Source organism: Mixophyes fleayi, chromosome 7 (genome assembly GCF_038048845.1).
Source record: "Mixophyes fleayi isolate aMixFle1 chromosome 7, aMixFle1.hap1, whole genome shotgun sequence".
NCBI lineage: Eukaryota > Metazoa > Chordata > Amphibia > Anura > Limnodynastidae > Mixophyes > Mixophyes fleayi.
In genome coordinates this window covers 76,552,417-76,579,531 of record NC_134408.1, presented here as the reverse complement: position 1 = coordinate 76,579,531, position 27,115 = coordinate 76,552,417, and the positions used below count along the sequence as shown (strand labels likewise).

Sequence of the window (27,115 nt, the reverse complement as noted above, 5' to 3'; positions counted from 1 at the left end):
CCTTGTTCTGATGCCCACGAGCCAGAACAAGCTCCAGGCTGAGTGGGCTGAACCGTACATGGTCTCAAAACTCCTGAGTGACATCACTTACGTGGTGTCATTTGATAGCGACGGTAGGCAGCAGCGGACCTACCACGTAAATATGTTGAAGGCATACCACGAGCTTGTGGAGTCTATAGCAGCTCGGTTTGCTGCTTACGGACTGAGGCACCAGGAAGTGATCCACTACCTAACCTCCTCACGGATGCCAGAGAGGAAGGTGGTGTAGAGGAAGTAGGCTGGGTTGAGCAGTTGAGTGCCCGCAAGAGGGAACAGCTTAAAGCAGTGCTGTGGCCCTTTGTGACTCAGGAAGTTCACTAGGAAGCCTGGTCGAACCTTCTTGGTGATGCACCATGTGGACACTGGTGAGCATATGCCAGTTAGGCAACCCGCTTATTGGGTCTCACCAGAGGCCAAGGAAAGTATATACAAGGGGGTACAGGAAATGCTTGAGCTAGGGGTGATCCAGCCATCGCATAGTCCATGGGCGTTCTCCGTTGTATTGGTTCCCAAGAAGGACAAAACAACGCGGTTTTTACTAGACTACCGCAGGTTGAACGAGGTGACCGTGTCTGATGCCTATCCCCTGCCCTGAATTGACGCACTCTGTTAGACTAGTTAGCTGGAGCAAAGTATATTCCCACCTTAGACTTGAGCAAGGGGTATTGGCAGATACCTCTGACCCTCGAGGCTCAGAAACGGTCGTCATTCATCACCCCATTTCGCCTGTTCGAATTTAAGTCCATGCCATTTGGGATGAAGAATGCGCCAGTCATCTTCCAGCGTGTGCTGGAAGAGTGTAAAGGCTTGCATGACATTGTCATTTTCAGTAAATCTTGGGAGTAACATCTGCAACATGTAGGGCAAGCATTGGAGAAAATTCAGTGGGCAGGTCTGACCATCAGAGCAGACAAGTGTCAAATGGGGATGTCAGAGGTGCAGTTCCTGGATCATCGTGTGGGGGGAGGTAGGGTTAAGCCAGAACCAGCTAAGGTAGAGGCAATTCGAGACTGGCCCCGGCCCACAACCCAAAAACAAGTACTGGCCTTCTTAGGGACCTCAGGCTACTACAGACATTTCGTCTCAAACTTTAGCACTGTAGCGAAGCCCTTGACAGATCTCACTAAGAAGAAACTCCCCAAAGTAGTTGACTGGACACCCGCTTGTGAGCTGGCATTTCAGTCATTAAAGGAAGTACTGTTGGCACAAGTATGACAAGGACTTTATTGTGCAACCTGACGCATCGCAGTATGGACCTGGAGCAGTACTTAGCCAGGTGGGATCAAATGAGCAGGAGCACCCTGTGGCCTATTTGAGCAGAAAACTGCTAAACCGGGTGGGGTATGCCACAATTGAGAAGGAGTGTTTGGCCATTGTGTGGGCAGTGAAATACTTCAACCTTATTTGTATGGACGACATTTTACTGTGGTGACTGATCATAATCCTTTAAAGTGGTTTCAACACACCACAAGGGAAAATGGCCGCTTGTTGCGCTGGAGCCTTGCACTTCAAATTTATGACTTTGACATAACTAACAAGCAAGGAAAGGCTCACATCAATGTGGATGGACTGTCTCGGCAGGAAGAGCCGGATCCTCCAGGTCACCTCCGGTATCCCTAGTGGACTGCGGACCTGGAGCCAAATCGTCGGACATGGCATGCTGGTTGCCGCATGGACAATGGAGGGGGGGGGGGGGAGTGTGACTGGATCACGTATAAATAACTTATGGTATAAATGTATTTAAAGGAAATAGTGCAGGGCGCTCATTTATATAATTGCCAATGCACTTACTTTTGATATTGTGTATATTTTGAGATAGAAAATTGTTATTTCTGAGACCAGGGTAGAAAATTTGCTTTTTATGTTTTACCCTTGCTAAAGGAAATACCTTATTTCTGATGTATATATCTGATACAATGAGCCTTTGTTTAGAAAGTCTGCTGTGTATTGTGATATGGGAAAATGGCTTGGTTTGGCTTGTGATGTTCTATGGAAATGTGTATTCTAATGAAAGACCCCATATGTTAATTGGGTCTTTTTATGTGTGAGGTTTCATTTGGAGACAGGAATGTTTAATTTAAAATGTGCTGCTAGATTTCCTGCATCTAAAACAAAGATGCAGGACATCACTGCGTTTCTAGAATTTCACAGATAAGTGTGAATATTGTTAGCTTTGCAATTCATGTAAATTTATGTTTTGGTAACCAGGGTTCATTCTGATTCTAAAATTAGCCTGTGTTCAAATCTGTATTATTAGCACTGTCCTGTACACTGAAATATATCATTCTGATGTTCCATCTGACCTGATCACTGATACCTTTAATCAGTGGAACTGTCCTTTTCAGGGCACCTGAGCGAAATAAAACATCACTCTTTGCTTCAAGACCCTGCTTGACAACTTCTTCAAATTGCTGTAATCCTGTGACCTGCAGATTAGACACTAAATCTAATCCGTTCACCGGCTGTTCCTGATGTTCTCCAGTACCACTGCTCTGCCGCTACCATGCAGCTCTGGTCAGTGTGATAGGCTAGGGGGGATCCATCCACAGCAACCCTGATCCATACTAAGAGGTCCGGAGTTACCAGCCCAAGTGTACCAGCACAGGAGTACATTAGCAGTGACAGTTACCCAGAAAGAATGTGGTTCTGAGCTCCATTATGAGCTCAGTGGTGGCAGCATTATAAGCCCCTCCTACTGCGGCAAGAGGGCGCATTTGGGATAACGTAATGGAACGGTGGCAAAGTAAGCCCAGCCAGTTCCCATGAAACAACAGACAGTGTGGCATAGGCGGTCCATCATGTCACACAATACTGTCTCCAAAATCAATACACTTCCAAACAATCACATGCCAATATATATATATATATATATATATATATATATATATATGTATATATATATATATATATATATATATATATATATATATATATATATAGATAGATAGATATATATATATAGATAAATATATATACCGTATAAACTCGTGTATAAGCCGAGTTTTTCAGCAGATTTTTTATGCTGAAAAAGCCCCAATCGGCTTATACACGAGTAAACTTACCTCTCCGGTCCCCTCAGGTCTTAACTACCACAGTGGAAAAGCATATGCGTTCCACAGACAGGAAGTTCGGCATTTGGAACGCAAACTTGCGTTCCAAATGCCGAACTTCCTGTCTGTGGAACGCACATGCGTTCCACTGCGGAAGTGATAGTCTGAAGACCTCTCTCTCTTTCCTCGACTGTTGTATTGGCGGCTCTTATGTCTTGGGGGTGAGTTAGGAGCCAAACTCTGCTTCTTCTTTTTGGGGACACCCTGCTGATGATCGTTCCTTGTGTAGTGTCTTTTTAACGGAGTTCAATACACCAGGGTAACCGGAATTTCCAGCTTGGTATGCCAACTGTTTAATCCCAGTAAGTACGGTAAGTAAAATCAATCTCTCTCTCAAAGAGATTTTGTGTACCTGTTCTCCAGTTGAGCCATGTTTCTACTTAATTTCAAGACATTTATACTAACACCTCATCACATGTAAGAAACATCCATGAAAAACATATATCTGGCCATGCCAAGATTCAAAGGTCACAAGACAATTCATCAAGAATGACCCCTCTTTCTCCTCCACACCAGATTAACATTTACTGATAGTCTCTTATTAGTTTACAAACAGAGATTTAATAAAAAATTTGTGTATTTATCTAATGCATTGATGCCACCCCCCCCAATATTTTTATTTTTGAAATTTACCAGTAGCTGCTGCATTTCCCACCCTAGGCTTATACTCGAGTCAATACGTTTTCCCAGTTTTTTGTGGTAAAATTAGGTGCCTCGGCTTATATTCGGGTCGACTTATACTCGAGTATATACGGTATATATATATATATATATATATATATATATATATATATATATATATATATATATATATATATATATATATATATATATATATATATAATATATATATATATATATATATATATATATATATATATATATATATATATATATATATATATATATATATATATATATATATATATATATATATATATATATATATATATATATATATATATATATATATATATATATATATATATATATATATATATATATATATATATATATATATATATATATATATATATATATATATATATATATATATATATATATATATATATATATATATATATATATATATATATATATATATATATATATATATATATATATATATATATATATATATATATATATATATATATATATATATATATATATATATATATATATATATATATATATATATATATATATATATATATATATATATATATATATATATAGTATTTCAAGGTAACAGTATTTAATCAGGATTTAACATATAAAATGCACACTCACAAAGAGTAATAATAATGCAAGCTTATCTGAAATTCAGGTATCAGATATACCAAGTCCTCAGGTACAGCAGGAACCTCCCACAGTCTTCCGCACAGGATTAACTGATGGTATGGTGACCCAAATACACAGGAACAGTTGGAAAAGAGCCTCTACGCGTTTCGTCCTCAAACAGGACTTCCTCAGGAGGTGATAAGTGTGGCCTAAAACCAGGGATGTATTTATAGTAATGCGCATCGCCATTTTGCGCATGCGCATTGCGCTACACGAACTGCGCATGCGTGACCCATCGGTCTTACTGCGCATGCGCGGCTACGATACTGTCGTGATTTTCTGATCACAGACAGTTTCCTATTTAGCTGTTCAGGGTTCAATGTGATCCCTGCACTATATCCCTCACATTGAACCCTGAACAGCTAAATAGGAAACTGTCTGTGATCAGAAAATCACGACAGTATCGTAGCCGCGCATGCGCAGTAAGACCGATGGGTCACGCATGCGCAGTTCGTGTAGCGCAATGCGCATGCGCAAAATGGCGATGCGCATTACTATAAATACATCCCTGGTTTTAGGCCACACTTATCACCTCCTGAGGAAGTCCTGTTTGAGGACGAAACGCGTAGAGGCTCTTTTCCAACTGTTCCTGTGTATTTGGGTCACCATACCATCAGTTAATCCTGTGCGGAAGACTGTGGGAGGTTCCTGCTGTACCTGAGGACTTGGTATATCTGATACCTGAATTTCAGATAAGCTTGCATTATTATTACTCTTTGTGAGTGTGCATTTTATATGTTAAATCCTGATTAAATACTGTTACCTTGAAATACTACACCATATAGTGTATTATCTCCTTTTTTCTTACCCATTGAGTGGAAGAGAGATATGATGTTTACAGTATGCTGATGTTTTTGACTGGAGACCAGACTTGCAGTTGCTGAGTATGCTGACCACATAATATTGAAAGAGAAGTGGTTGTTAAGCTGTGTTCCAGTCTTTGGATTAATCATACAGATAAGCGATATAATTTCCTTTGGGTGTGTAATACTATGGTGATGGGCTATCACTAACACACTGTTCCTACTAATCCTATGCCTATATTATTCTGTCTTTTATATGTGCAAACTGGACTTATACCCTTGGTCCTATAAGACCGTCCAGCAAGCGTGGAATTTTGATCCATTGACTATATTATTATTTCCCCACTGAACCTGGGATAAATTCCTAGTAACACACCATTGTGCGCCGTATCCTTGTTTTGACTTTCTATATGATTCTGGACTTACCCACCTACTACAAGGAAGGCTGCCTCCATATGTGGAAGAGGTGTATATGTGGACTTTCTCTATACTAACTTTATGCAATACTGCTGTGAGCGCCATTGTTTATTACGTTTTTGGATATATATATATATATATATATATATATATATATATATATATATATATAAGTAAATTTGCAATTATGTAAATTGGTGCCTGTACTCCTAATTAAAATAAATATCTGGGCAGCATGGTGGCTAAGTCGTTAGCACTTCTGCCTTACAGCACTGGGGTCATGGGTTCAATTCCCGACCATGGTCTCATCTGTGAGGAGTTTGCATGTTCTCCCCGTGTTTGCGTGGGTTTCCTCCTGGTGCTCCCGTTTCCCCCCACACTGCTACCTTACTGGTAGGTTAATTTGCTGCTAAAAAATTGACCCTAGTCTGCCTCTGTCTGTGTGTCTGTGTGTCTGTGTGTGTGTGTGTGTTAGGGGATTTAGACTGTAAGCCCCAATGGGGCAGGGACTGATGTGAGTGAGTTCTCTGTACAGCGCTGCGGACTTAGTGGCTCTATATAAAATAAATGGTGATGATGTGATGTGATATCTTCAATAAGTTATTTTTACGAGATCCAGTCACAATTAAGTTATCTATAAGTGAACCAGCCACAACAAGCATATTTAAATTGCTCTATTATATTGGCCTCTGCCACCCATGCTGTATGTCTTTCTGTGCATGTCTTTTCCCAACCAGCTTTATTCACACGTCACCCCATATGTCCACCAGCTTTTCTCACATGTCTCTCCCTACTCAAATGCTTTACCCCTGCTAACCATCTTTTCTAACATGTCACCCGATATGCCCACCATCTTTCTCTCACATACCACACCCTGCTCACCAGCTTTTCTTTTCTGTGCCACCCCATAAACCCCACCAGCTTTTCACTCACATGCCACCAACTGCACACAAGCTTTTATGTGACATACCACCCCAAATGCCCACCAGCTTTTCACTCTTAGGCCACCCCATATGACAACCAACATTTCTCTCGTATGTCACAGATGCCCACCAGCTTTTCTCACATGCAACCTCTTATACCCCCAATATTTTTTTCACATGCCGCCCCATGTGAAGGCATAGGAAGATATACTTAGACTGCTGTTAGATTTCCTGTGTCCAAAATAAGCTGCAGGAAATCACAGCGAGTTTTGGGATTTCACAGATAATCGTAAATATTGTTAGCTGTGCATTGCATGTAAAATTCATGTTTGGGTAAACAAAATTGCGTACCGATTCTAAAAATAGCCTGTGAGGCTGTGTTCAAAGCTGTATAAAAAGCACTGGCGTGTACTGAAAAGTATCATTCTTGTTCCATCTGACCTGATCACCTGGTACCTTCAACCAGTGCGAGAGCAAATAAACATCACTTTCTTCAAAGACCTGCTTGAAAAATTCTCTATGCTGAAAATCCTGTGACCTACAGATTAGACCCAAAATCGAATCCGTTTCTGGCTGTCTGAGGTTTGGACCCAGCTCTTCAGTACCACCGCTCTGCCCGCTACCCAGCATCTCTGGCCAGTGTGATAGACCAGGGAGGAACCATCCACAGCACCCTGATCTACCAGAAGAGGTCGGCTGTGCCAGCCCAGATGCCCAGTGAAGGGGGTACACTAGCAGCGTCAGTTATTCAAAAGGAAGTGGTTCTATGTGTCGGTGTAGGAGCCTAGTGGTGGCAGCATTGTAAGCCCCTTCTACTGTGGTTAGAGGGCGCAATTTGGGAGAAAGAAAGGGGCGGTGGCAAAGTAAGCCCAACCCATTCCCAGAAATAACAGACAGGGTGGCATAGGCGGTCCAGGTTTTCAATATCTCCTTGCTGTAGCACAGGTATATTCATTACTGACTGACACATTGTAAACGATCCACAAGTGCCTTTCCACCTGGAAAACATGCACTATTAGGAGTCCTGAGGACTTGGTTTGAGAAACATTGATCTATGTGAGGTCTCTCAGCACTCATCCTGTCCATTCTAATGTTCCATACTTTGACAAATAAAAATTGTTGGATGTTTGTATGGTCTTGCATGAAAGTGCTAGATACACTATGATTATAACATTTATTTGGAATATTTTGTACATTGTGCATCCAATTTTTTAATTGTCACTTAGTTTTGCCAATATGTGAAAAATTGCAATCACATTTTAATGAATAAACTATGTAAGTAATGCTATTTATAAGTCCTCTTATCTAATAGGTCTTATTGTTAGTGTTTGTTTTTTCCCTTTTCCCATGTCTATCTGTATACATGTATTTTCACATAAGTTATCTTGTTTTAAAGTAAAATATCTATATAACAACTATTAATACTTCTAAATTTAGAAATATTTAACTTAAGTTGATAGAAGGCTAGGAATTTGTTAGAATTTAAAATTAGCCACCTTCCTAATATTATCTCAGGATTAGCAGAGGGAAGTTTATGTAAAATTGAATCCCTGAATAAAATGTCACTGTGTTGAAATTAGAGATGAGCGGACTCGGATTTCGCAAATCCGAGCCCACTCGAACAGTGCGGATCCGACGGGATCCGAGCACTGTTCGGGAACTTCCGGCTGCCAAATGCATCCAAACCGAGGCTATGACATCCAAGTCTCGCGTCGGATCTCGCGAGACTCGGATCTCATAAATGCCCCGCTCGCGGCCGCCATCTTCATTCTCCCTGTGGTTACTGAAGAGGGAGGTTGATGTGCTCTGTCCTGCTGATAACTTTACAAAAGTGGTGCTTTGTCCTGCTGAGTGAATTAGTAGTTAGTCCAGTGCGCTGTCCTGCTGATTTATTTAGTCTAGTGGTGCTTTGTCCTGCTGAGTGCAGTAGTACTTTTCCCAGTGCTCTGTCCTGCTGATTCCAGTGGTGCTTTGGCCAGTGTCTGTGCTGCTGAGTCCAGTGGTGCTTTTGTCCTGTATTTGTTTCTGATAAGTCCATATCAATTTGTTAATTAGCCAAAAATCTTTTAAAATTTTTTAAAAAAATCTCCCCAAAAAATAAAAAAATTTAAAAAAAAAAAAATCTAAAAAAATAACTGAAAAAGTATAAAAAATATTATAGAGCAATATATTCTTGCAGTCACAAAATATAGGAACTGCCAGTTCTATTACTACGGTCATTGTTTGTGTAGTTCCAAAAAATAGGAACTGCCAGTTCTATGACTACGGTCATTGTTTGTGTAGTTCCAAAAAATAGGAACTGCCAGTTCTATGACTACGGTCATTGTTTGTGTAGTTCCAAAAAATAGGAACTGCCAGTTCTATGACTACGGTCATTGTTTGTGTAGTTCAAAAAAATAACTGCCAGTTCTATGACTACGGTCATTGTTTGTGTAGTTCAAAAAAATAGGAACTGCCAGTTCTATTACTACGGTCATTGTTTGTGTAGTTCCAAAAAATAGGAACTGCCAGTTCTATCACTACGGTCATTGTTTGTGTAGTTCCAAAAAATAGGAACTGCCAGTTCTCTTACTACGGTCATTGTTTGTGTAGTTCCAAAAAATAGGAACTGCCAGTTCTATTACTACGGTCATTGTTTGTGTAGTCCCAAAGTGTGTGTGGTTTAGGGGTACACTCTCTTGTGCTGCATATAATGGAGTACAAAAATTTTGAGGATAAAGTAGGGAAAGATCAAGACCCACTTCCTCCTAATGCTGAAGCTGCTGCCACTAGTGAAGACATTGACATAGACGTTGAAATGCCATCAACGTCGGCTGCCAAGGGCAATGCCCAATCTCATAGTATAGGGTATGTAAAATCCAAAAACCCAAAGTTCCCAAAAATTAGCAAAAAAACAAAATTAAAATCATCTGAGGAGAAACGTAAACTTGCCAATATGCCATTTACAACACGGAGTGGCAAGGAATGGCTTAGGCCCTGGCCCGTGTTCATGACTAGTGGTTCAGCTTCACCCATGGATCTAAGCACTTCTCCTCCCCCCCTCTAACAAATTTAAGAGACTTAAGCTGTCATCAACAACTAGTCCAAGTCCAGCGAGTCCAAGGGTTTTTGTGGTTGCGAAGCCTGACCTTCCCATCACTGTACGGGAAGAGGTGGCTCCTTCAACCATTTCCAGCATGCCCTCTGCATATGCTGGAAGGATCACCCACAGTCCAGTTACAGATTTGGCTAATGAAGGTGTGAATGTTGTACACCGGGAGGAGGATATTGATGTAGCTGGCGCTGAGGAGGAACTTGACGAGGAGGATGCTGATGTGGTTATCATAAATGAGCCACCGGGGGGGAAACAGTTGTTGTCCATGGGATGAAAAAGCCCATCGTCCTGCCTGGTCAGAAGACCAAAAAATCCACCTCTTCTGTCTGGAGTTATTTTTATCCCAATCCGGACAACAAATGTATGGCCATATGTAGCTTATGTAAAGCTCAAATAAGCAGGGGTAAGGATCTTGGCCACCTAGGGACATCCTCACTTATACGTCACCTGAAGAACCTTCATAATTCAGTGTTTAGTTCAGAACCTGTGGCTAGGACCGTCAGCAGTCCAGGGACACCTAAATCCCTTGGTCCTGTTGGATACATACCACCAACACCCTCCTCGTCAACTTCCTCCACGATCTCCATCAGATTTAGTCCTGCAGGCCATGTCACCAGCCAGACTGAGTCCTCTTCAATACGGGATTCATCCGAGGAATCCTGCAGCGGTACGCCTACTTCTGCCACTGCTGCTGTTGCTACTGGTAGTCGGTCATCTTCCCAGAGGGGAAGTCGTAAGACCGCTACGTCTTTCACCAAACAGTTGACTGTCCAACAGTCGTTTGCCCTGAGCACAAAGTACGACAGTAGTCACCCTATAGCAAAGCGGATAGCTGTGGCGGTAACTGCTATGTTGGTGTTAGATGTGCGTCCGGTGTCCGCCATCAGTGGAGTGGGATTTAGACGGTTGATGGGGGTATTGTGTCCCCGGTACCAAATCCCGTCGAGATTCCACTTCACTAGGCAGGCGATACCAAAGATGTACAGAGAAGTACGAACAAGTGTCCTCAGTGCTCTGAAAAATGCGGTTGTACCCACTGTCCACTTAACCACGGACATGTGGACAAGTGGTTCAGGGCAAACGAAGGACTATATGACTGTGACAGCCCACTGGGTAGATGCATCCCCTTCCGCAGCAACAGCAACAGCTGCATCAGTAGCAGCATCTCCACAACGGCTGCTCGTGCCAAGGCAGGCAACATTGTGTATCACAGGTTTTAATAAGAGGCACACCGCTGACAACCTCTTAGAGAAACTGAGGAAAATCGTCTCACTGTGGCTTACCCCACTTAGACTATCCTGGGGATATGTGGTGTCAGACAACGCCAGTAACATTGTGCGGGCATTACATATGGGCAATTTCCAGCACATCCCATGTTTTGCCCACACCGTTAATTTGGTGGTGCAGCATTACCTGAAGAGTGACAGGGGTGTGCAGGAGATGCTTGCGGTGGCCCGCAAAATTGCTGGACACTTTAGGCATTCTGCCAGTGCCTACCGCAGACTCGGACAACATCAAAAAGTCTGAACCTGCCCTGCCATCACCTCAAACAAGAGGTTGTGACGCGCTGGAACTTCACACTCTATATGCTGCAGAGGATGGAGGAGCAGCAAAAGGCCATTCAAGCCTACACAGCCACCTGCGACATAGGAAAAGGAGTGGGGATGCACATGAGTCAAGCACGCTGGAGACTGATTTCCGTGTTGTGCAAGGTTCTGCAGCCGTTTGAACTTGCCACACGAGAAGTCAGTTCCGACACTGCCAGCTTGAGTCAGGTCATTCCCCTGATCAGGCTGTTGCAGAAGCAGCTGGAGAAAGTGAGGGAGGAGCTGGTAAACCACTGCGATTCCACCAAGCATGTAGCTCTTTTGGATGAAGCCCTTCGTACGCTTTGCCAGGATCCGAGGGTGGTCACTCTTTTAAAGTCAGAGGAATACATTCTGGCCACTGTGCTCGATCCTCAGTTTAAAGCGTATGTTGTGTCTCTGTTTCCGGCGGACACAAGTCTACAGAGGTGCAAAGACCTGCTGGTCAGGAAATTGTCCTCTGAAGAGGACCGTGACATGCCAACAGCTCCACCTTCATTTTCTTCCACACCTAAGGCTGCGAGGAAAAAACTCAGTTTTCCTAAAAGACCCGCTAGCGGGGATGCAGACATCTGGTCCGTACTGAAGGACTTGCCAACCATTGCAGACATGTCTACTGTCGCTGCATTGGATGCTGTCACAATAGAAAAAATGGTGGAGGATTATTTTTCTGACACCATCCAAATAGACATGTCAGACAGTCCATATTATTACTGGCAGGAAATAAAGGCAGTTTGGAAGCCCCTGTACAAACTGGCTCTATTTTACCTGAGTTTTCCCCCCTCCAGTGTGTACTCGGAAAGAGTTTTTAGTGCAGCGGGGAACCTGGTCAGTGAGCGGCGAAGGAGGTTGCTTCCGCAAAACGTAGAAAAAATGATGTTCATAAAAATGAATTATCAATTCCTCAATCAAGTACAGCACTGCCCTCCAGTGGTTGTGGAGTCCAGCGGGGACGAATTGATAATGTGTGAGGATGAGGAAGTACACACTGAAGGGGGCCAGGAATCAGAGGATGAGGATGAGGACGACATCTTGCCTCAGTAGAGCCAGTTTAGTTTGTACAGGGAGAGATGAATAGCTTTTTTTGTGTGGGAGCCCAAACAAACCAATCATTTCAGCCACAGTAGTTTGGTAGGCCCTGTCGCTGAAATGATTGGTTTGTTAAAGTGTGCATGTCCTATTTCAGCAACATCAGGGTGGGTGGGAGGGCCCAAGGACAATTCCATCTTGCAACTCTTTTTTTGCCATTATGTGCTCTTTGGGGCCTAGTTCTATCTCCATCAGAGATATTCCTGCAGGCCATGTCACCGGCACAGCTATGTTGGTGTTAGACGTGTGCTGCATACTCTGTCTGATTTAGCAGAAGCTAGGCATTGCCCTTAATAAGCATATAGGCTTTCCGTGATATTACATTGTCAGGGATTAGGCTAAACAGAGTGTCATGGTATTTGAGATCCCTACCTTACCTACACACAGCGTATACAGCGCTGCAATTTGTTCTATCATATTAATGTTTAGATAGGGTCTCTCCATATTAACATACTCCGCTTGCTCACATCACCCAGTGAAGCAAGCGCTATATAAGTGCCAACTTTTAGACACGTTAGGCAGCGTCTTTAATGAGAATACAGTCTCTATATAATTGTGAGTGCTTTAAGATCTTACATGACCTTTAATCAGGCCACTTTAATCGCTGCTCTATTACAGATCTCTGTCCAGTGATCATCATGCATATTTTTGCAGAACCAAGTTAAATATATAAACAGGGTCTCCTAGAATACGTACTATTTTATTTAAAGGAGTTTTAAGGGGCATTACACTCTAATAGAGAGACTCATTATTACTGAATAAACAAAATTATATAATTCTTGTTAAGTTCCAAAAAAGAGGAACTGCCATTTTTATTACTACGTTCTTTCTTTCTGTAGTTCAAAAAAGGAGTAACTGCCGATTCTATTAATACTTTCTTTATTTCAGTAGTTCCAAAAAATAGTAACTTCCATTTATATTACTGCGTTCTTTGTTTTTGTAGTTCCAAAAAAGAGTAACTGCCATTTTTATTACTACGTTCTTTCTTTATGTAGTTCATAAAAAAAGTAACTTCCATTTATATTACTACGTTAATTGTTTGTGCAGTCCCAAAAAAGAGGAACTGCGGTCTTAACATCTCGGTTTTAGACGTCCATCCGGTGTCTGCCATCTGTGCAGTGGAATTCAGACCTGTTGAGGGTGATATATTGTGGCCCTGGTACCAAATTGGGTACCGGGGCCACTCCACTACGCAGTCCAGATAGATGCGTATCAGATATTTAACTACATTCAGTGTTGGGGGCAAATCCAAAAATTATTAAAATGCACTGTCATGATCGAAAACAACAGGTATTGACATGCTAGAACTCCACCCTCTATATGCTGCAAAGGATGGAGGAGCAGCCATATGTGCAGTGGAATTCAGACCTGTTGAGGGTGATATATTGTGGCCCCGGTACCAAATTGGGTACCGGAGCCACTCCACTACGCAGTCCAGATAGATGCGTATCAGATATTAAACTACATTCAGTGTTGGGGGCAAATCCAAAAATAATTAAAATGCACTGTCATGATCGAAAAAAAGAGGTATTGAGACGCTAGAACTCCACCCTCTATATGCTGCAGAGGATGGAGGAGCAGCCATATGTGCAGTGGAATTGAGACCAGTTGGAGGAGGTATTGTGGCCCCGGTACCAAATTGGGTACCGGGGCCACTCCACTACGCAGTCCAGAAAGCTACCTCGGTGCAACGTTTTGGACTAAAAAGAATATTGTGAGGTGTGAAGTGTTCAGAATAGACTGGAAATTAGTGGAAATGATTGTTATTAAATGTTATTGAGGTTAATAATAGCGTAGGAGTGGAAAACAACAAAAAAAACAGGATTTTAGCGCTTTTTATGCTTTTTAAAAAATAAATCAGAACCCGAAATCGGAACCAAAACCTTTCGTCAGGTGTTTTGGCAAAACAAATCAGAACCCAAAACCTCAAGCTAATCAGAACCCAAAACCCAAAACACTAAAAGTGCCCAGTGCACACCCCTAGTTGAAATGATACAATGTATTTTTTTCCTAGTGCTAGGGATTCTATGGATCAGGATGGGGTTTTGTGTTTGTGGATCTGTATACAATGAGAGTAAGTGGTTAGTGGGGCCTGGTGTGATGTGTAGAGGGTGTGGCTGTGAGTAAGAATGTACAAGTTGGGTGTACCAGTTGTCCTTGTGTTCCACCCAGTTTCTGAATGTGTTCTTGTTAACCTGCAGGTAAAATAAGGGGGGGGGGGTATGAGAAGGGCAAGATGGTAAACAATGAAGGGAAGCTTGGTTAAGTTTAGCTGTGGTTAAATACCTCTGCTAGCTTTATAACTTATTGCAGTAAAGAACATTAGAAGATAAAGGAAAAAGGCTTGGGGTGATTTCAAAATTTGAAATTACAACAGACTAAAACATTCATCATCATCTATTTATTTATACAGCGTCAGCAGATTCCATAGCACTTTACAATTGGGAACAAACCGTAATAAAACAATACTGGGTAATACATACAGAGAAGTGAGCATAACAAGAAAACATTTCATGAATTTTAGTTCCATGTTTGTTTTTAACTTCTGCTGTTGAATGCACTAATAGAGCATGGGACAATTTAGAACATTTCAAGCTGAAAGAAAATTATATAGCCCTACTAGTAGGATTGTGGTGTACAAGTCAAGTACCCCTCATAATTCAGGAGAGCAAACCACTGTTAAAAGAGCCCTGAAGGACCTCTTTTGTGTACTTTTACAGTATATTATTGTGATTCACTGCATGGGTATAGTAACCATAAGTCTCTGTTCTGTTTGGTACATATTTGTTGTCATGTAAATTATGTCTAAATGTTACACACAAACTGTGGAAGCTAGCTATCTATATTTCCCCTTTTAAATAATATTTTCAAATAGATATATTCTAATATACTGTTCATTTTTTTTCTTCATTTAGGGGCCTCTTATTGTTACTGAAGAGCTGCATTCCTTGAGTTTTGAGACACAGCTTTGCCAGCCAGGATTAGTTGTGGATTTAGAGGTATACTATCGTTAGAAATTATAAGGTAGACCTATCAACTATACCTACAAATAAAGAAGAGTGTATTTCATATCCAATAGCTAATTTTGCTTCTACATATCTTATTGTCACAGGATGCAAAAATTGCACTGAAATATGTTTATTGATCTTGATACATGAGTGGTTTCAATACATGCATAGTACACAAGTTATGTTAATATATGTATATATCCTGTAAATAATATCTGTATTAACCATGAGTTTTGATGTAATCACTTCATTTTTCGCGAGGTAGAATTGTTTATTATCAGAAATAACACACTCCCTAATGTAAATAATTATGGTTATTACAAATCGTCATGGATTCTCTGACCTGTGCAATTGCTCTCAGCCTACAGCCTTGTGCTTTTATGTTACCATATAACACCTCAGTCTTGCAATATCCATATAGCTTACAGTAGGCAGAGTATCCCAAATATAAGCAGCTGTGATAAATATCATTATCTTTGTTGACCTCTGTAAAAGGGTAGCTATTTTGGATGCTTCTTACTGTGCTAATCTGAAAGCACGAAGGTCCAATGATGTGGCAAATATGCTATTAATGCTAATAACATAATAACTTTTTAATAAACTACCTTTATTATAACAGAAGGTTGATTACATTTTGAACCCAGTTTTTAAAAAGATAATTCTATTTCAATGGCTGCTCTATTTACTTTGATTTCCACAGCTTAACACAGATAAGAATGAATATTATATCATATCAAGAAAGAATTTCTACAAAGTCTCATGACAGAAAACAGAAGGGCCAAACAGTATCAATCTGTGACAATCCAATGATTCAATAAATGTTCATAATAGTAGTGATCAGGTGGCCGCGTACCAAAATATAAGCAATATGAAGCTTATCTGGTTGTGGTGGAGTGTAGTATGTATGTCCTGGCAGGCACTGGTGGAGTGCAGTATGTGTGTATGTCCTGACAGGCAGTGCTGGAGTGCAGTATGTATGTCCTGGCAGGCAGTGTTGGAGTGCAGTATGTATGTCCTGGCAGGCAGTGCTGGAGGAGTGTGTAGTATGTATGTCCTGGCGGGCAGTGCTGGAGTGCAGTATGTATGAATTTTCTGGCATGTAGTGGTTAGGTGCAGCATATATGTATGTTCTGGCAGGAATGTATGTATGCAAAGAAAGACTAGAAGTTGTTTTTCAAAAATGGTGCACATAGACTCCTATAAATTCTCAATAAGAAATATTCAATAGGGAAAAACATCTAAAAAATTAAAATAAAATATAATTTTTATTGACCATTTTAAAATAATAGATAAAAATAGCGAAAAATGAAAGTGTTCGTAAATAAAGTGATAAATTAAAATGCTGGATGCACTAACTCTGAACTTCTAAAAACTGTCGAGTAAAGGTTTACTAAATTAGTTAGGATTATATTGTTAGTTGTTTTACTGTTATAATGATCTTTCACTTATATAGCCTCTACTTAGTCTAATATAAAAGTTAATATGTAGCTGCTATGTCTTGCACCGCACCCTGTAGTTTTGTCAAAAATATCATATGACAGGCTACCCCTGTTGGATAAAGTAAATCATTAATCGCTCTCTTATATATGTCCAATACGTGGTGACCGCACACTCTTGAGTGCATTAGCTCCACTAGATGAAAATGCAGCTCCTTATATCTAGCTTCAGTAAGCTCTTAGCGACTATTCTTCTATTATGGCTGCCTTTAAGCATGCTTCATATGGGGGGTGAATCGCTTTCTACCTCCTAGTCGCTCCATACTAACTCTGGACTTAGGGAGATATATATCTATAGTAAACCTCTTATTTGTATAGGCCCGAGTAGAAAGTGCATCCAGCGAAACCGCCGACAGGCGTTTCGCTATGCTTTTTCAAAGACAAGCCGATTAAATGATTTGACAGGTCTCTATAGAACACCCCACCCAGAATGACATCAGCGTATTTCGCCATTCGCAGGTGACTTAGGGGTTGTTGGTTGACAGTATTCACTGTCAGTAGAGACAGCGCACATATTGGGTTCCACCCTTGCCATATGTGCCGATTATAATATATATTTCTTAGGATTGGGATACAAAATCCCCCATTGTCAAAGCCAGAAATTCTAGATAATATTAGCATGGTACATAGAAATGTTAAGTTTTTTCAATAAAAAGTTTTTACTTGGTGCATTCCGTTAGCTTTATAAAATCCATATGAATGTCAATTTATTACCTTTTCATAAAAATTCTTTTATTTGTCTGTTTTATTTCCCACATAGATCGCTCCTATACTAATTATATTTAGTCATCTCTAAGGTATCCTAATATAAGTGTAATGTTTCTATAAATTGGGAAACTTTCCTCTTTCAAATTATCCTCATGCTTTCCCTATATTGTTGTTAATTAGTTATTGATGATCTTATTCTCAAAAATAGCAAAATATCTATTCAAATCCCTACTCATTAACCCTTTCTCATTATAAAAATAGGAGGAACCAGAAAATAATTTACAAATAATAAACATATTTTAATTGATATTATTCTTCAACAAAATAAATTATCTAAGGTGAATTCCAAATTCATTGGGGGGTATTTAATTGTTCCTCCGGGCGCCGCCGGAACGAGCGCGTTAAAACTATTACCGTTTATACGGTAAACTTGCACGTAAAAACCGTTAATACGGTAGTTTACTCGCTGAATTTCATCTCGCAGCTCAGGGAGCTGCGAGATGAAATTCAGCAAGTAATTACCGTATAAACGGTAATAGTTTTAACGCGCTCGTTCCGGCGGCGCCCGGAGGTACAATTGAATACCTCCCATTATGTCTAAAGTAATTTAACTATTGTGATGTGATACAATAACTGATGTGAATAAAAATAATACTAAGTATATCAAAGTATTACTTGACATAAATAATGTTGTGGCTTAAATCTTAAGTAAATTATAGTGTCAAATTAAGTGTCTTGACGCGAATGGTGTAAAGCATAGTGTATAATAGTGCCCCAAATCTCCTGATTATATGATAAAAACTAGTATAAGTGCTAAATGAGATGAATTGTTACATATAATAAGATAAAATTAATAATACCATAAGTAATAATTATCAAGTGCTAGTGAAGAAATGTTATATTTTTTCTTGATTCTGACCACCTATTAATATTCTATTCTATATTTTCAATTTCAGGAATGTATGTATGTTCTGGCAGTCAGTGGTGGGGTGCAATACGTATGTATTTTATGGCAGGCAGTGGTGGGGTGCAGTATGTATGCATTTTCTGGCAGGCAGTGGTGGGGTGCTGTATATATGTATTGTAGCCGGATCCCGGAGTGTGCGGCGCCGGAGTCTTTATATAGACTCCGGCGCCAGGAGGTTTAACACCCGGCGCCAGAGGGGTTAAAGCATCGGCGATAGACGCACCACATGCAAAAGTAAATGTTTTATATCAATAAAAGATGTGTTTTAACGTGTGCACCTTGGCGCTGGGAAGGGGGTACCCTGCGCCGCAGCATGGAATGAGTTAAACCCCGGCGCTCGGCGCTGGGGAGAGTGTCACTGTTTAATTAAGGATTAAATGTGTGTGTTTAGGGGCTGCAGCGCCAGTAGTTAACTGGCGTGCAGCGCCGAAAGGGTTAACCCCCAGCATTAGGCACCAGTGATGAAACTGTGTAGCATAGTGTCAAAATGTATAGGGTTTGAAGCCGATTAATAAATGAAGTGTGCTTAATAAATGTATATTTAATGTAGAGGCGCTAGGTGCCTCTAGTGTAGCTATGAGTAGTGTAAAACTGTGTGAAGAGTAGTGTAGCTATCTGTATTTAAAATGAGTATAATGTGTAAATGTATGAAATATGTGTATAATTATAAAAATTCATTTACCTGTCCCTTGGTCCAGAGGGAGCTGCAGGAACAGCCCTGGTTCCTTCATCTCTTCAGCTTCAGTGGCTGCCTGAGAGACTTACAAACTAGCCTCCTGGAATCAAATAGATCCAGGAGGTGCAACGCTTTCTGGGGGTCCCAGGAGGCTAAGCCGCATAGCTGAGCTCAAAGAGCTTCAGCTAGCGGCAGGCAGGGGCTGCTGCCCCAGGACCTGATCTCTCTCCCTCTGGTAATAATTTCAGCCAGACCGGAGAACCATATCCCACAGCATGGTCCCTGGAGGTAGTTTTTGGCAGGATATTTAAATGATTAATATCTCGCCCCAGACAGACATTCAGCAAGGCGGAGAGTCGGCTGAACCCCCCTCTCCCTGGCTGGCAGCTCATGGACAGGGAGTACGTACACTCCCCCCCGTCACTAGCTTCAATGTAAAAAGATGTTAACCTCTCTGGGCTGATTCACGTGCAGGATGCATTAATCAGTCCAGATTGGTCAAAGGGATAGGAGGATGGATCATCTCCTGCAAAGATAGTCTCCAAAAGCTGTATAAAAGAGCACTGGTTTGCTGTGAAATGCATTATTGTTCCATCTGACCTTCTGATCACTGGCACCTTAAACCAGTGTTGAACTGTCCTTATTAGGAGACTTGAGCCAATAAACATCATTTGCTCCTGGTTTGACAAATTCTTACCTGTTATAATTCCTATGACCTGCAGATTAGACCCAAATCTAATCCGTTTTACAGCTTTCTGAAGTTTGGACCCAGCATTCTAGTACAAACTCTTTGCCTGCTACCTGCAGCTCTTGCCAGTGTGATAGGTGGATCTACAACAATCCTGATCTGAAGGCAAGAGGTCAAGGGTACTAACCTATGTGTACCAGCAAGGGGCATACTAGCAGCAATAGTTACCCAGAAACACGTGGTTCTGGATGCCGCTAAGGAGTCCAGTGGTGGCAGCAGCTTAAGCCCCTTCTTCGATTAGAGGGTGCATTTGGGATAAAGAAAGGGTCGGCGGCAAGGCAAGCCCAACCTGTCCCCAGGAACACAACTGATACGGTGGCATAGGCAGTCCATCCTGTCACGTGTGTATGTTCTTGCAGGCAGTTGTGGGGAGCAATATGTTTACATGTTCTTGCAGGGTGTGGTGGTTAGCTGTATGTATGCATGTTCTTGCAATCAGTGGTGGGAAGCAGTAGGTTTGTATGTTTTGGCAGACACAGTGGTGGATCTAGGGGGGGGCAGTTGGGACAATCATGTTTTCTAGCTGCCTGTGGTTGCACACTATGTTCAGGATCAATCAGCGGAGACAGTAAGACAGAATTCTGCTCGGCCGCATCAATGTATGCTGCCTGTCTCTGCATACATGTACCTGCATACAAAGTGTGTGTCCGCAGGCAAAAGTAACGTAAAAAAGGTGGCAGGGACTAAACCGCCCCCCTAATAAAACAAAAGAAAAAAACAACTAGATCCGCCCCAGGACAGACAGTGGTGGAATGCAGTACATTATGAAAGTAGTGGGTCTAGTTTGTATATTTATCTGAGTCATACACAGTTGATCATTGGAGTGTAGAAGTTTTCCAGAGACTCAATAGCGCTGGCACAAAGTTACTGTATGTGCAGCCTGGAGGAAAAAGACCATGGTCACAGAACGGCTTGGGAATGGAAGGAATGCACACCCCTGTTAATTAGTACCACCTCAATAACCATGCTTTACTCACACACACCCCCTCTTCCCACATGCCCTCTCTGCCCACATGCTTTACACACACACACATGCCCCCTCTGCCCACAGGCTTTACACACACACACACACACACACACACACACACACACACACACACAGGCCCCTCGCTGCCCAGCAGCTTTAGTCACACATGACCCCTCTCTGTCCAGCACCTTTAGCCACATATGCCTTCTCCCCATCACCACTTCTTCTTACCTTTTTCTCCACTGTACAGAACCGGAAGATATCCAGCAGCTCCTGCACTGTGTGTCATGTGACTGCTGCAGCTGCTACCGATCACACAGAGGAAGCTCAAGTAGAGGAAGGGATGGTGCCCAGGTGCTCAGCTCTGTGCACTACACTCAATGCAGTTGAAAGTCAGCGGACACTGTCGGCATCAACTGCACATCTGTGTTTAGGGCCTTCCCAAATGTTGCATTCACTGTACAGTAGGTTTGTGAACTCTGACTGCATCTGTGCAGCACACTTCATCTCACACTGTCCACATGTTAAATCGGGCAGAGCTCTGTCGGCACATAGGGTGATCAGGACATGTAGGATTAATGTGCAGCTCTGTGACCCTTGCTTCACAGTGTCTCCCTAGCCTAGCTAACACTAAACTCTCTTGAGACTAGCATAAACTAAACGCCTCTAGCACACTGCACAACTCCCGTGTTTGTTATACTGCCCTTTGGAAATATCCAGGCTCATTTTAAAATCATTGTGCAAATAATGGTGGGGGCAGCAAAACAAAATGTAAAAACGAAAGGGAAAAACCACTGTTGCCTTACAGTAAAAAATAAATTCAGTTATCATAGTAAGAAATGTTTCCCCAGAGGATTGCCAAGCAGTAATATACATGTGCAACTATGGCACACTGAATGAAACCGCAGCTCTGTACAAGTGCAGAGTACTAAGTGCACAGAGCACTTTTAAATTTCCTGTCCCCCAGCTCAGTGCAGTGAAGAAATTAAAGTTTAAACGGACTCTATAACAGCCGCTCTGGCACTGTTCTGAGGGATTAAACTATGAAATGAGAGCGGTGCCAGGGCTAATACTAGTGTAGTGCCCCCTTCTTAGCCCAAAAACACTAACCAAACCTCCTGTGAATAGAAGAAAATTTGGATAATTTCTCCAGCTCAGGTATGAAAATCTCTTAGCAAGAGTGGTCAGTCATATTTGTACTCATAAATGAGTACAAATATGAGTAAACCCAGCACACACCTCTGTTTGACATGCACAGCTTTATGGAATTCTGTGAAATCCCCTATATTTAAAATGGGGCATATTTAACCAATTTTTTTTAAAAAAACGAAGTTTCTCAAAATTTTGAACCTTCAAAGGCACTCTTCAGCCATAATAGCTTTCTAGCAAAACAAATCCCTTAAAACGACCTGTACGCTGAGTTGCGCTGTACCAAAAAAAACAGAAACACTATGACTTGGCAAAATAGGAAGTGGAAAAAAACTGTGAGATTTTCAACTTTAGATTATTCCTTGTAATGCCTTCAGCATTGTTGCTTTACATATGCATTAGTTCTGTGTAAACTCCCATCAAATAGCCAGCCTAGTATCAGCTTAAACTGAACTCTCAAGGCATCCATAGTTTCCAATGCACCATGGGTAAGGACAGGAGTGACCCTTAAACATTGTTGATCCGTGTCCCATTCTCATAAACCTGTGCGCTCTCTCTCTCTGATGAATCCCACTGCTCCTTCTCCAACAAGCTCTCTCCCCAATTCTGATCGCTTCCCCACAATCTATTTTTCCTTTTTTTTTTAAATCAAGCTCTATAACTGTTTGTTGCTCAAATCCACTACTAAGTCCCTGCCTACATGAGCACTGTTGTATGCTACTGTATATATCCTTGCACTAAACCCTGATCTCACACGCACACAACACACTCTTCCCTGTGTCACACTGTCTGTAATTATCTCTTACCCTGTGTGATGTTTCTGCTTTCTCCCTAACACTCTAATTAGTGTGCACTCTACTTACCAATCTCTTGAGCCCTCTTTCTATCCCGAGCCCTTTCTGAATATCTGACTCTATTATTCCCCTTCATTCCTTGTCTCCCACTCTGTTCTAATACTCTCTCTATTGCTCTAATATATATGCTCTATACCTGCTAATCTCAATTTCCCCATCAAGGACAAATAAATGGAAATAAACAAAAACATTCATTAACCTATAAAGAAAAACATAGAACTTTAAGGCAAAAATAAACAAATAAACTTAAACTAAGACCTCAATCTGTCACTAATTGCACAGGAATAAATGTCGAAATTAATCACAGTGAAACAAAACACGAAATACACAAACAGGCAGTCCAGAAAGTAAATAAAGCTGATAGAGAAAAAAAAAGCAAATGATAAATAAGTAAATCCACACACAAATAGTTGAATAGAATCTAAGACTGTGAAATAAATATAAACAGGAAAGATAAACAAAACAAGAAAGTCTATCATAGAAAATTGGGACAAATGTAGGTAAAGGGAAACATAAATATCATGTTTTTCCTGGGTCCGCCAGTGCTCGCCCATTCTGGTGTCTTTCCCCGCAAATCATCTACAGATACAACTGTTCCAAACCTGCCGACTAAGGATGTCATTACACAGGTGCTTAATACAGCCATGATTTCTTACCCCAAAAGATTCCTCCACATAGCATGTATACACAAGTACAGAAAAATAATATATGTATTTGCTGCCCATTGAAATGCATTGTCTATTGAATTGAATGGGAAAATACAATCACTAGCACTGTTTACATGATGACCACTTGAGCAGGTACTGATCTCAGGCCAGTGTCAGAACTATTACTGGCGAAGGGGGCTCGTCTGCTTTGTGGTCCAGTGCTGAGGAGGGCCAGGTGACGATGGTCTATCAACTGCAGAGGTGCATGCACATTAAAGCCTCCAAATGAGACTTTTCTGCGCATGTGCCAGCCCATAGCAAGCTCAGAAGAGCATAGTGGAGGCCGCTAAAGAAGATGTACATGTTTCCCCCCAAAAAAATTGCGATGGTGCCCAGTGGTTGTGTGTTTCAAAAACCTCATGTAATAATAATATCATAAGCAACAAAGCAGCGAAATATTATTGTTACTGACAGATTAATTGCCAGAACTCAAAAAGTCAATGGCTACCAGGGCTTGATAGTGCTTATAGTTCCACAATGGTATTTTTTTTTTCTGTGTTTTACAAAATAATGTTTTATTTACAGTGCATGTCCTCATGCATTTCAATTGCCAGTGCATTTCTATGGGCACTCAGAGTCTATTGAACTGCATTTTCCGTTGAGATGAATCAGTAACCTCTTTCTTCTCAATTGTCTTAAGCGGATATTAACATGGCAATGTAGGTAAATTATAAATTTCCATGTAAAACACAAAAAAATAGGATATTGGATAAAAGTCAACCTTTGATAGAGCTTCCTAAAAGTTGCAAAATGTGTGTCCACCGTCCAAATAATGTGCCTTCTGTTGCGGCTACATGCAATATTAAGATTTCAATTAGCAGAGATATTTAAATTCCTTTTTAGAGATGAAGAAAGATTAGTCCTAGAATTGCTGCCGAGTTAGTGGAAGGGAACAAATGGAATACAGTGAAATATGTTTCTCCACTGCAAAGCTACTTCATTTTTAGACATCCTCTGAGGTGAAGACCTTTGAAAACACTATGGGCCTGATTCATTAAGGAAAGTAAAGCAAAAAAAATGAGTAATTTTGCTCCTTGGCAAAACCATGTTGAATTGGGGGGGGAGGTATTAAAATGTGGGGACAGATGTATAATTGGGGTAGGGCATGCCCTAGATCAACTTTAAATGTCAATGTAAAAATAAAGCTATCAAGTATTTGTGTGCTACATTAAAAAACAGGCAGTATTTTTCTTATGTGCAAAATAATAAATTAATTTGCTTTGCATCTTGGTTCTGCCAAGGTTCAAACTTACTCTTTTTCTTTACTTTCCTTAATGAATCAGGCCCTATGTGTTTTCCTGTTTAGTCAAAAACCTGTGCTTTAGTCCCTGCTACAGCCTTCTCACAGCTGAATGCTATTACTTTGCATCTCAGGCAGGACTGTTCATATATGTTGACTGCTAAATGCAATATAAAAGGATCAAAGTTGCATCAACAAACATAATTAACTTATGCTGGCATAGGACCCACAGGGAAAGCAGGACCAAGGTGGCATTCTTCTCATCGAGCAGTATCCTTGACAAAGTCCTGTAGCGAACGAAATGCGTTGGTACTGACTGTTGTACAATTTTGCTTCAGTAAGAACACTTTCACTACCCAGTGACACCGGCAAGTCTTAGAAGCCGCGAAATACACAGACTTTCAATCTCAGCGGCCTATGGTATACTACATCCCGGACTGGCATCACCACTGGACCCGACCTGTCTTCTCTCATTAGGGTAAGATTAGATAGTTAGTGTGTGAGGGTGAGATTGTACCAGGACCTTAACTTCCGTTAGCTCCGCTACACATACTCTCAAAAGGCTTAAACATTAATCCGTACACCATAGTATGTTTTATTACTATTTGCCCGAACAATAATCTTGATATTTTACACTTTGACTATATTTTGCGCTCCTTCTACTGTACTTATTTATTAAACTTGACATAGGAGCAGCATTTGTAGTCTTTAAATTGGAGAGTGCTTCCCTTGATGTCTATAATTAACTTATGTACTGGAATCTTTGGATTGTTTGTGATCTTTTGTTTTGCACTGACTATATTTGAGCTGATAAGTAGCCCTGACATGCAAATCTCACAGCCCACATTCATGTATTGTCCATAGCAAAAGCATTTTTTTTTTCAGTCTTGTGATTTTTCACAGAATAGCATTATTTTTTGGGTGGCTGGCTGTTTATCTATATATTGGCACCATTCCAGTATTAGGAATCCCCAGTATTCCTGCTAATAGATCCCAAACCTATATACCAATTTTAATTGTCTCTGTTTACATGCCATGATTGATTTTTTTTTTATGTGGCATATTTTTAAATAATGGATTCTTACACAGCATAACTGGTTTTTTTTAACTAGCTAAAAAATGTATTGGGTATGTAATGGGGATGTGTCATTGGTTTGGCTGTTGTCCTCACTTCTCACCACTTTCTGACCTGCCTGGACCAACTAATAGCATATACCGTTATCTGAAGTTGGAGGCTACTGGGAGCCATGTGGAGCTGCAACTCACCTGTTCAGTCATATTATATAGCGGCACTCATTTTACACCCTAGTGACCATAGCTACTTTCACTGGTGTGACAAGATGGACCTCCTATGCCACCCTGTCTGTTAAGTTGTTGGGGACTGGCTAGGCTTGCCTTGTCACCATCCCCTTTATTTCTCCCAAATGCGCAGTAGGAGGGGCTTTTACTGCTGCCACCACTAGGTTTCTTAGCAGCACCTAGAACCACGTCCTTCTGGGTAACTCTCGCTGCTAGTGTACTCCCTTGCTGGTACCCCTGACCCCATGTCTTCATATCAGGGTTGCTGTGGATGGTTCCCCCTGGCCTATCACACTGAGCAGAGCTGCAGTGTTGTTTCTGGAATGCTGGGTCCCAACCTCAGAACAGCCAGATAACATTTTATATTTGGGCTAATCTTCAGGTCACAGGAATTACAGCAGGGTAAGCAGTCGTCAAAGCAGTGATTTCTTTCGGTGTAAAACAGAGCTCTTTAAATGCAATTTGGGACACTAGCTTGGCAGGAGCTAATCCGGCCTCCTGCCCCTTTAACCAATTCAGATTCATGCAGCCTGCACATAAATCAGCCCAGAGGGGTTTAACACATTTTTACATTACTACTAGCGGTGCTACTGTGTCTGAGGTTTTCAATTGAATGTTTACAATCAGGATATAACATTTCTATAATCTTGCTTTGAACATAATTTAATTTGCAAAATTCACATTCATCTGTGATCACTTGCATAGGGAGTCTACCAGCAAGTACAATTACCTCCTCCTGTCTTTCAGGCTAAGACATTTTAGTCACTGAGCAATGAAAAGGTCTGGGGGATTACCTGTCGCTAGACAATTGCAAAACCCAAACATGACATACTGTCTCAGGAGTCGATACATTTCCATACAAAACACATACCAATATAAAAGGATAAGTAC

The 27,115-nt window shown here is 41.1% G+C and overlaps 1 protein-coding gene across 3 annotated transcripts in view; it reads left to right on the top strand.

Annotated features, from left to right (window-relative positions):
* The window catches only part of STAT1 (signal transducer and activator of transcription 1), a 368,349-nt gene that overhangs the window by 179,440 nt on the left and 161,794 nt on the right, over positions 1–27,115 (top strand). For all 3 annotated transcript variants that reach the window (XM_075179993.1, XM_075179994.1, XM_075179992.1), the window contains one exon: positions 15,321–15,404. In XM_075179993.1, coding sequence (XP_075036094.1) covers positions 15,321–15,404 — 84 coding nt within the window. The remainder of the gene's footprint in view (positions 1–15,320; positions 15,405–27,115) is intronic.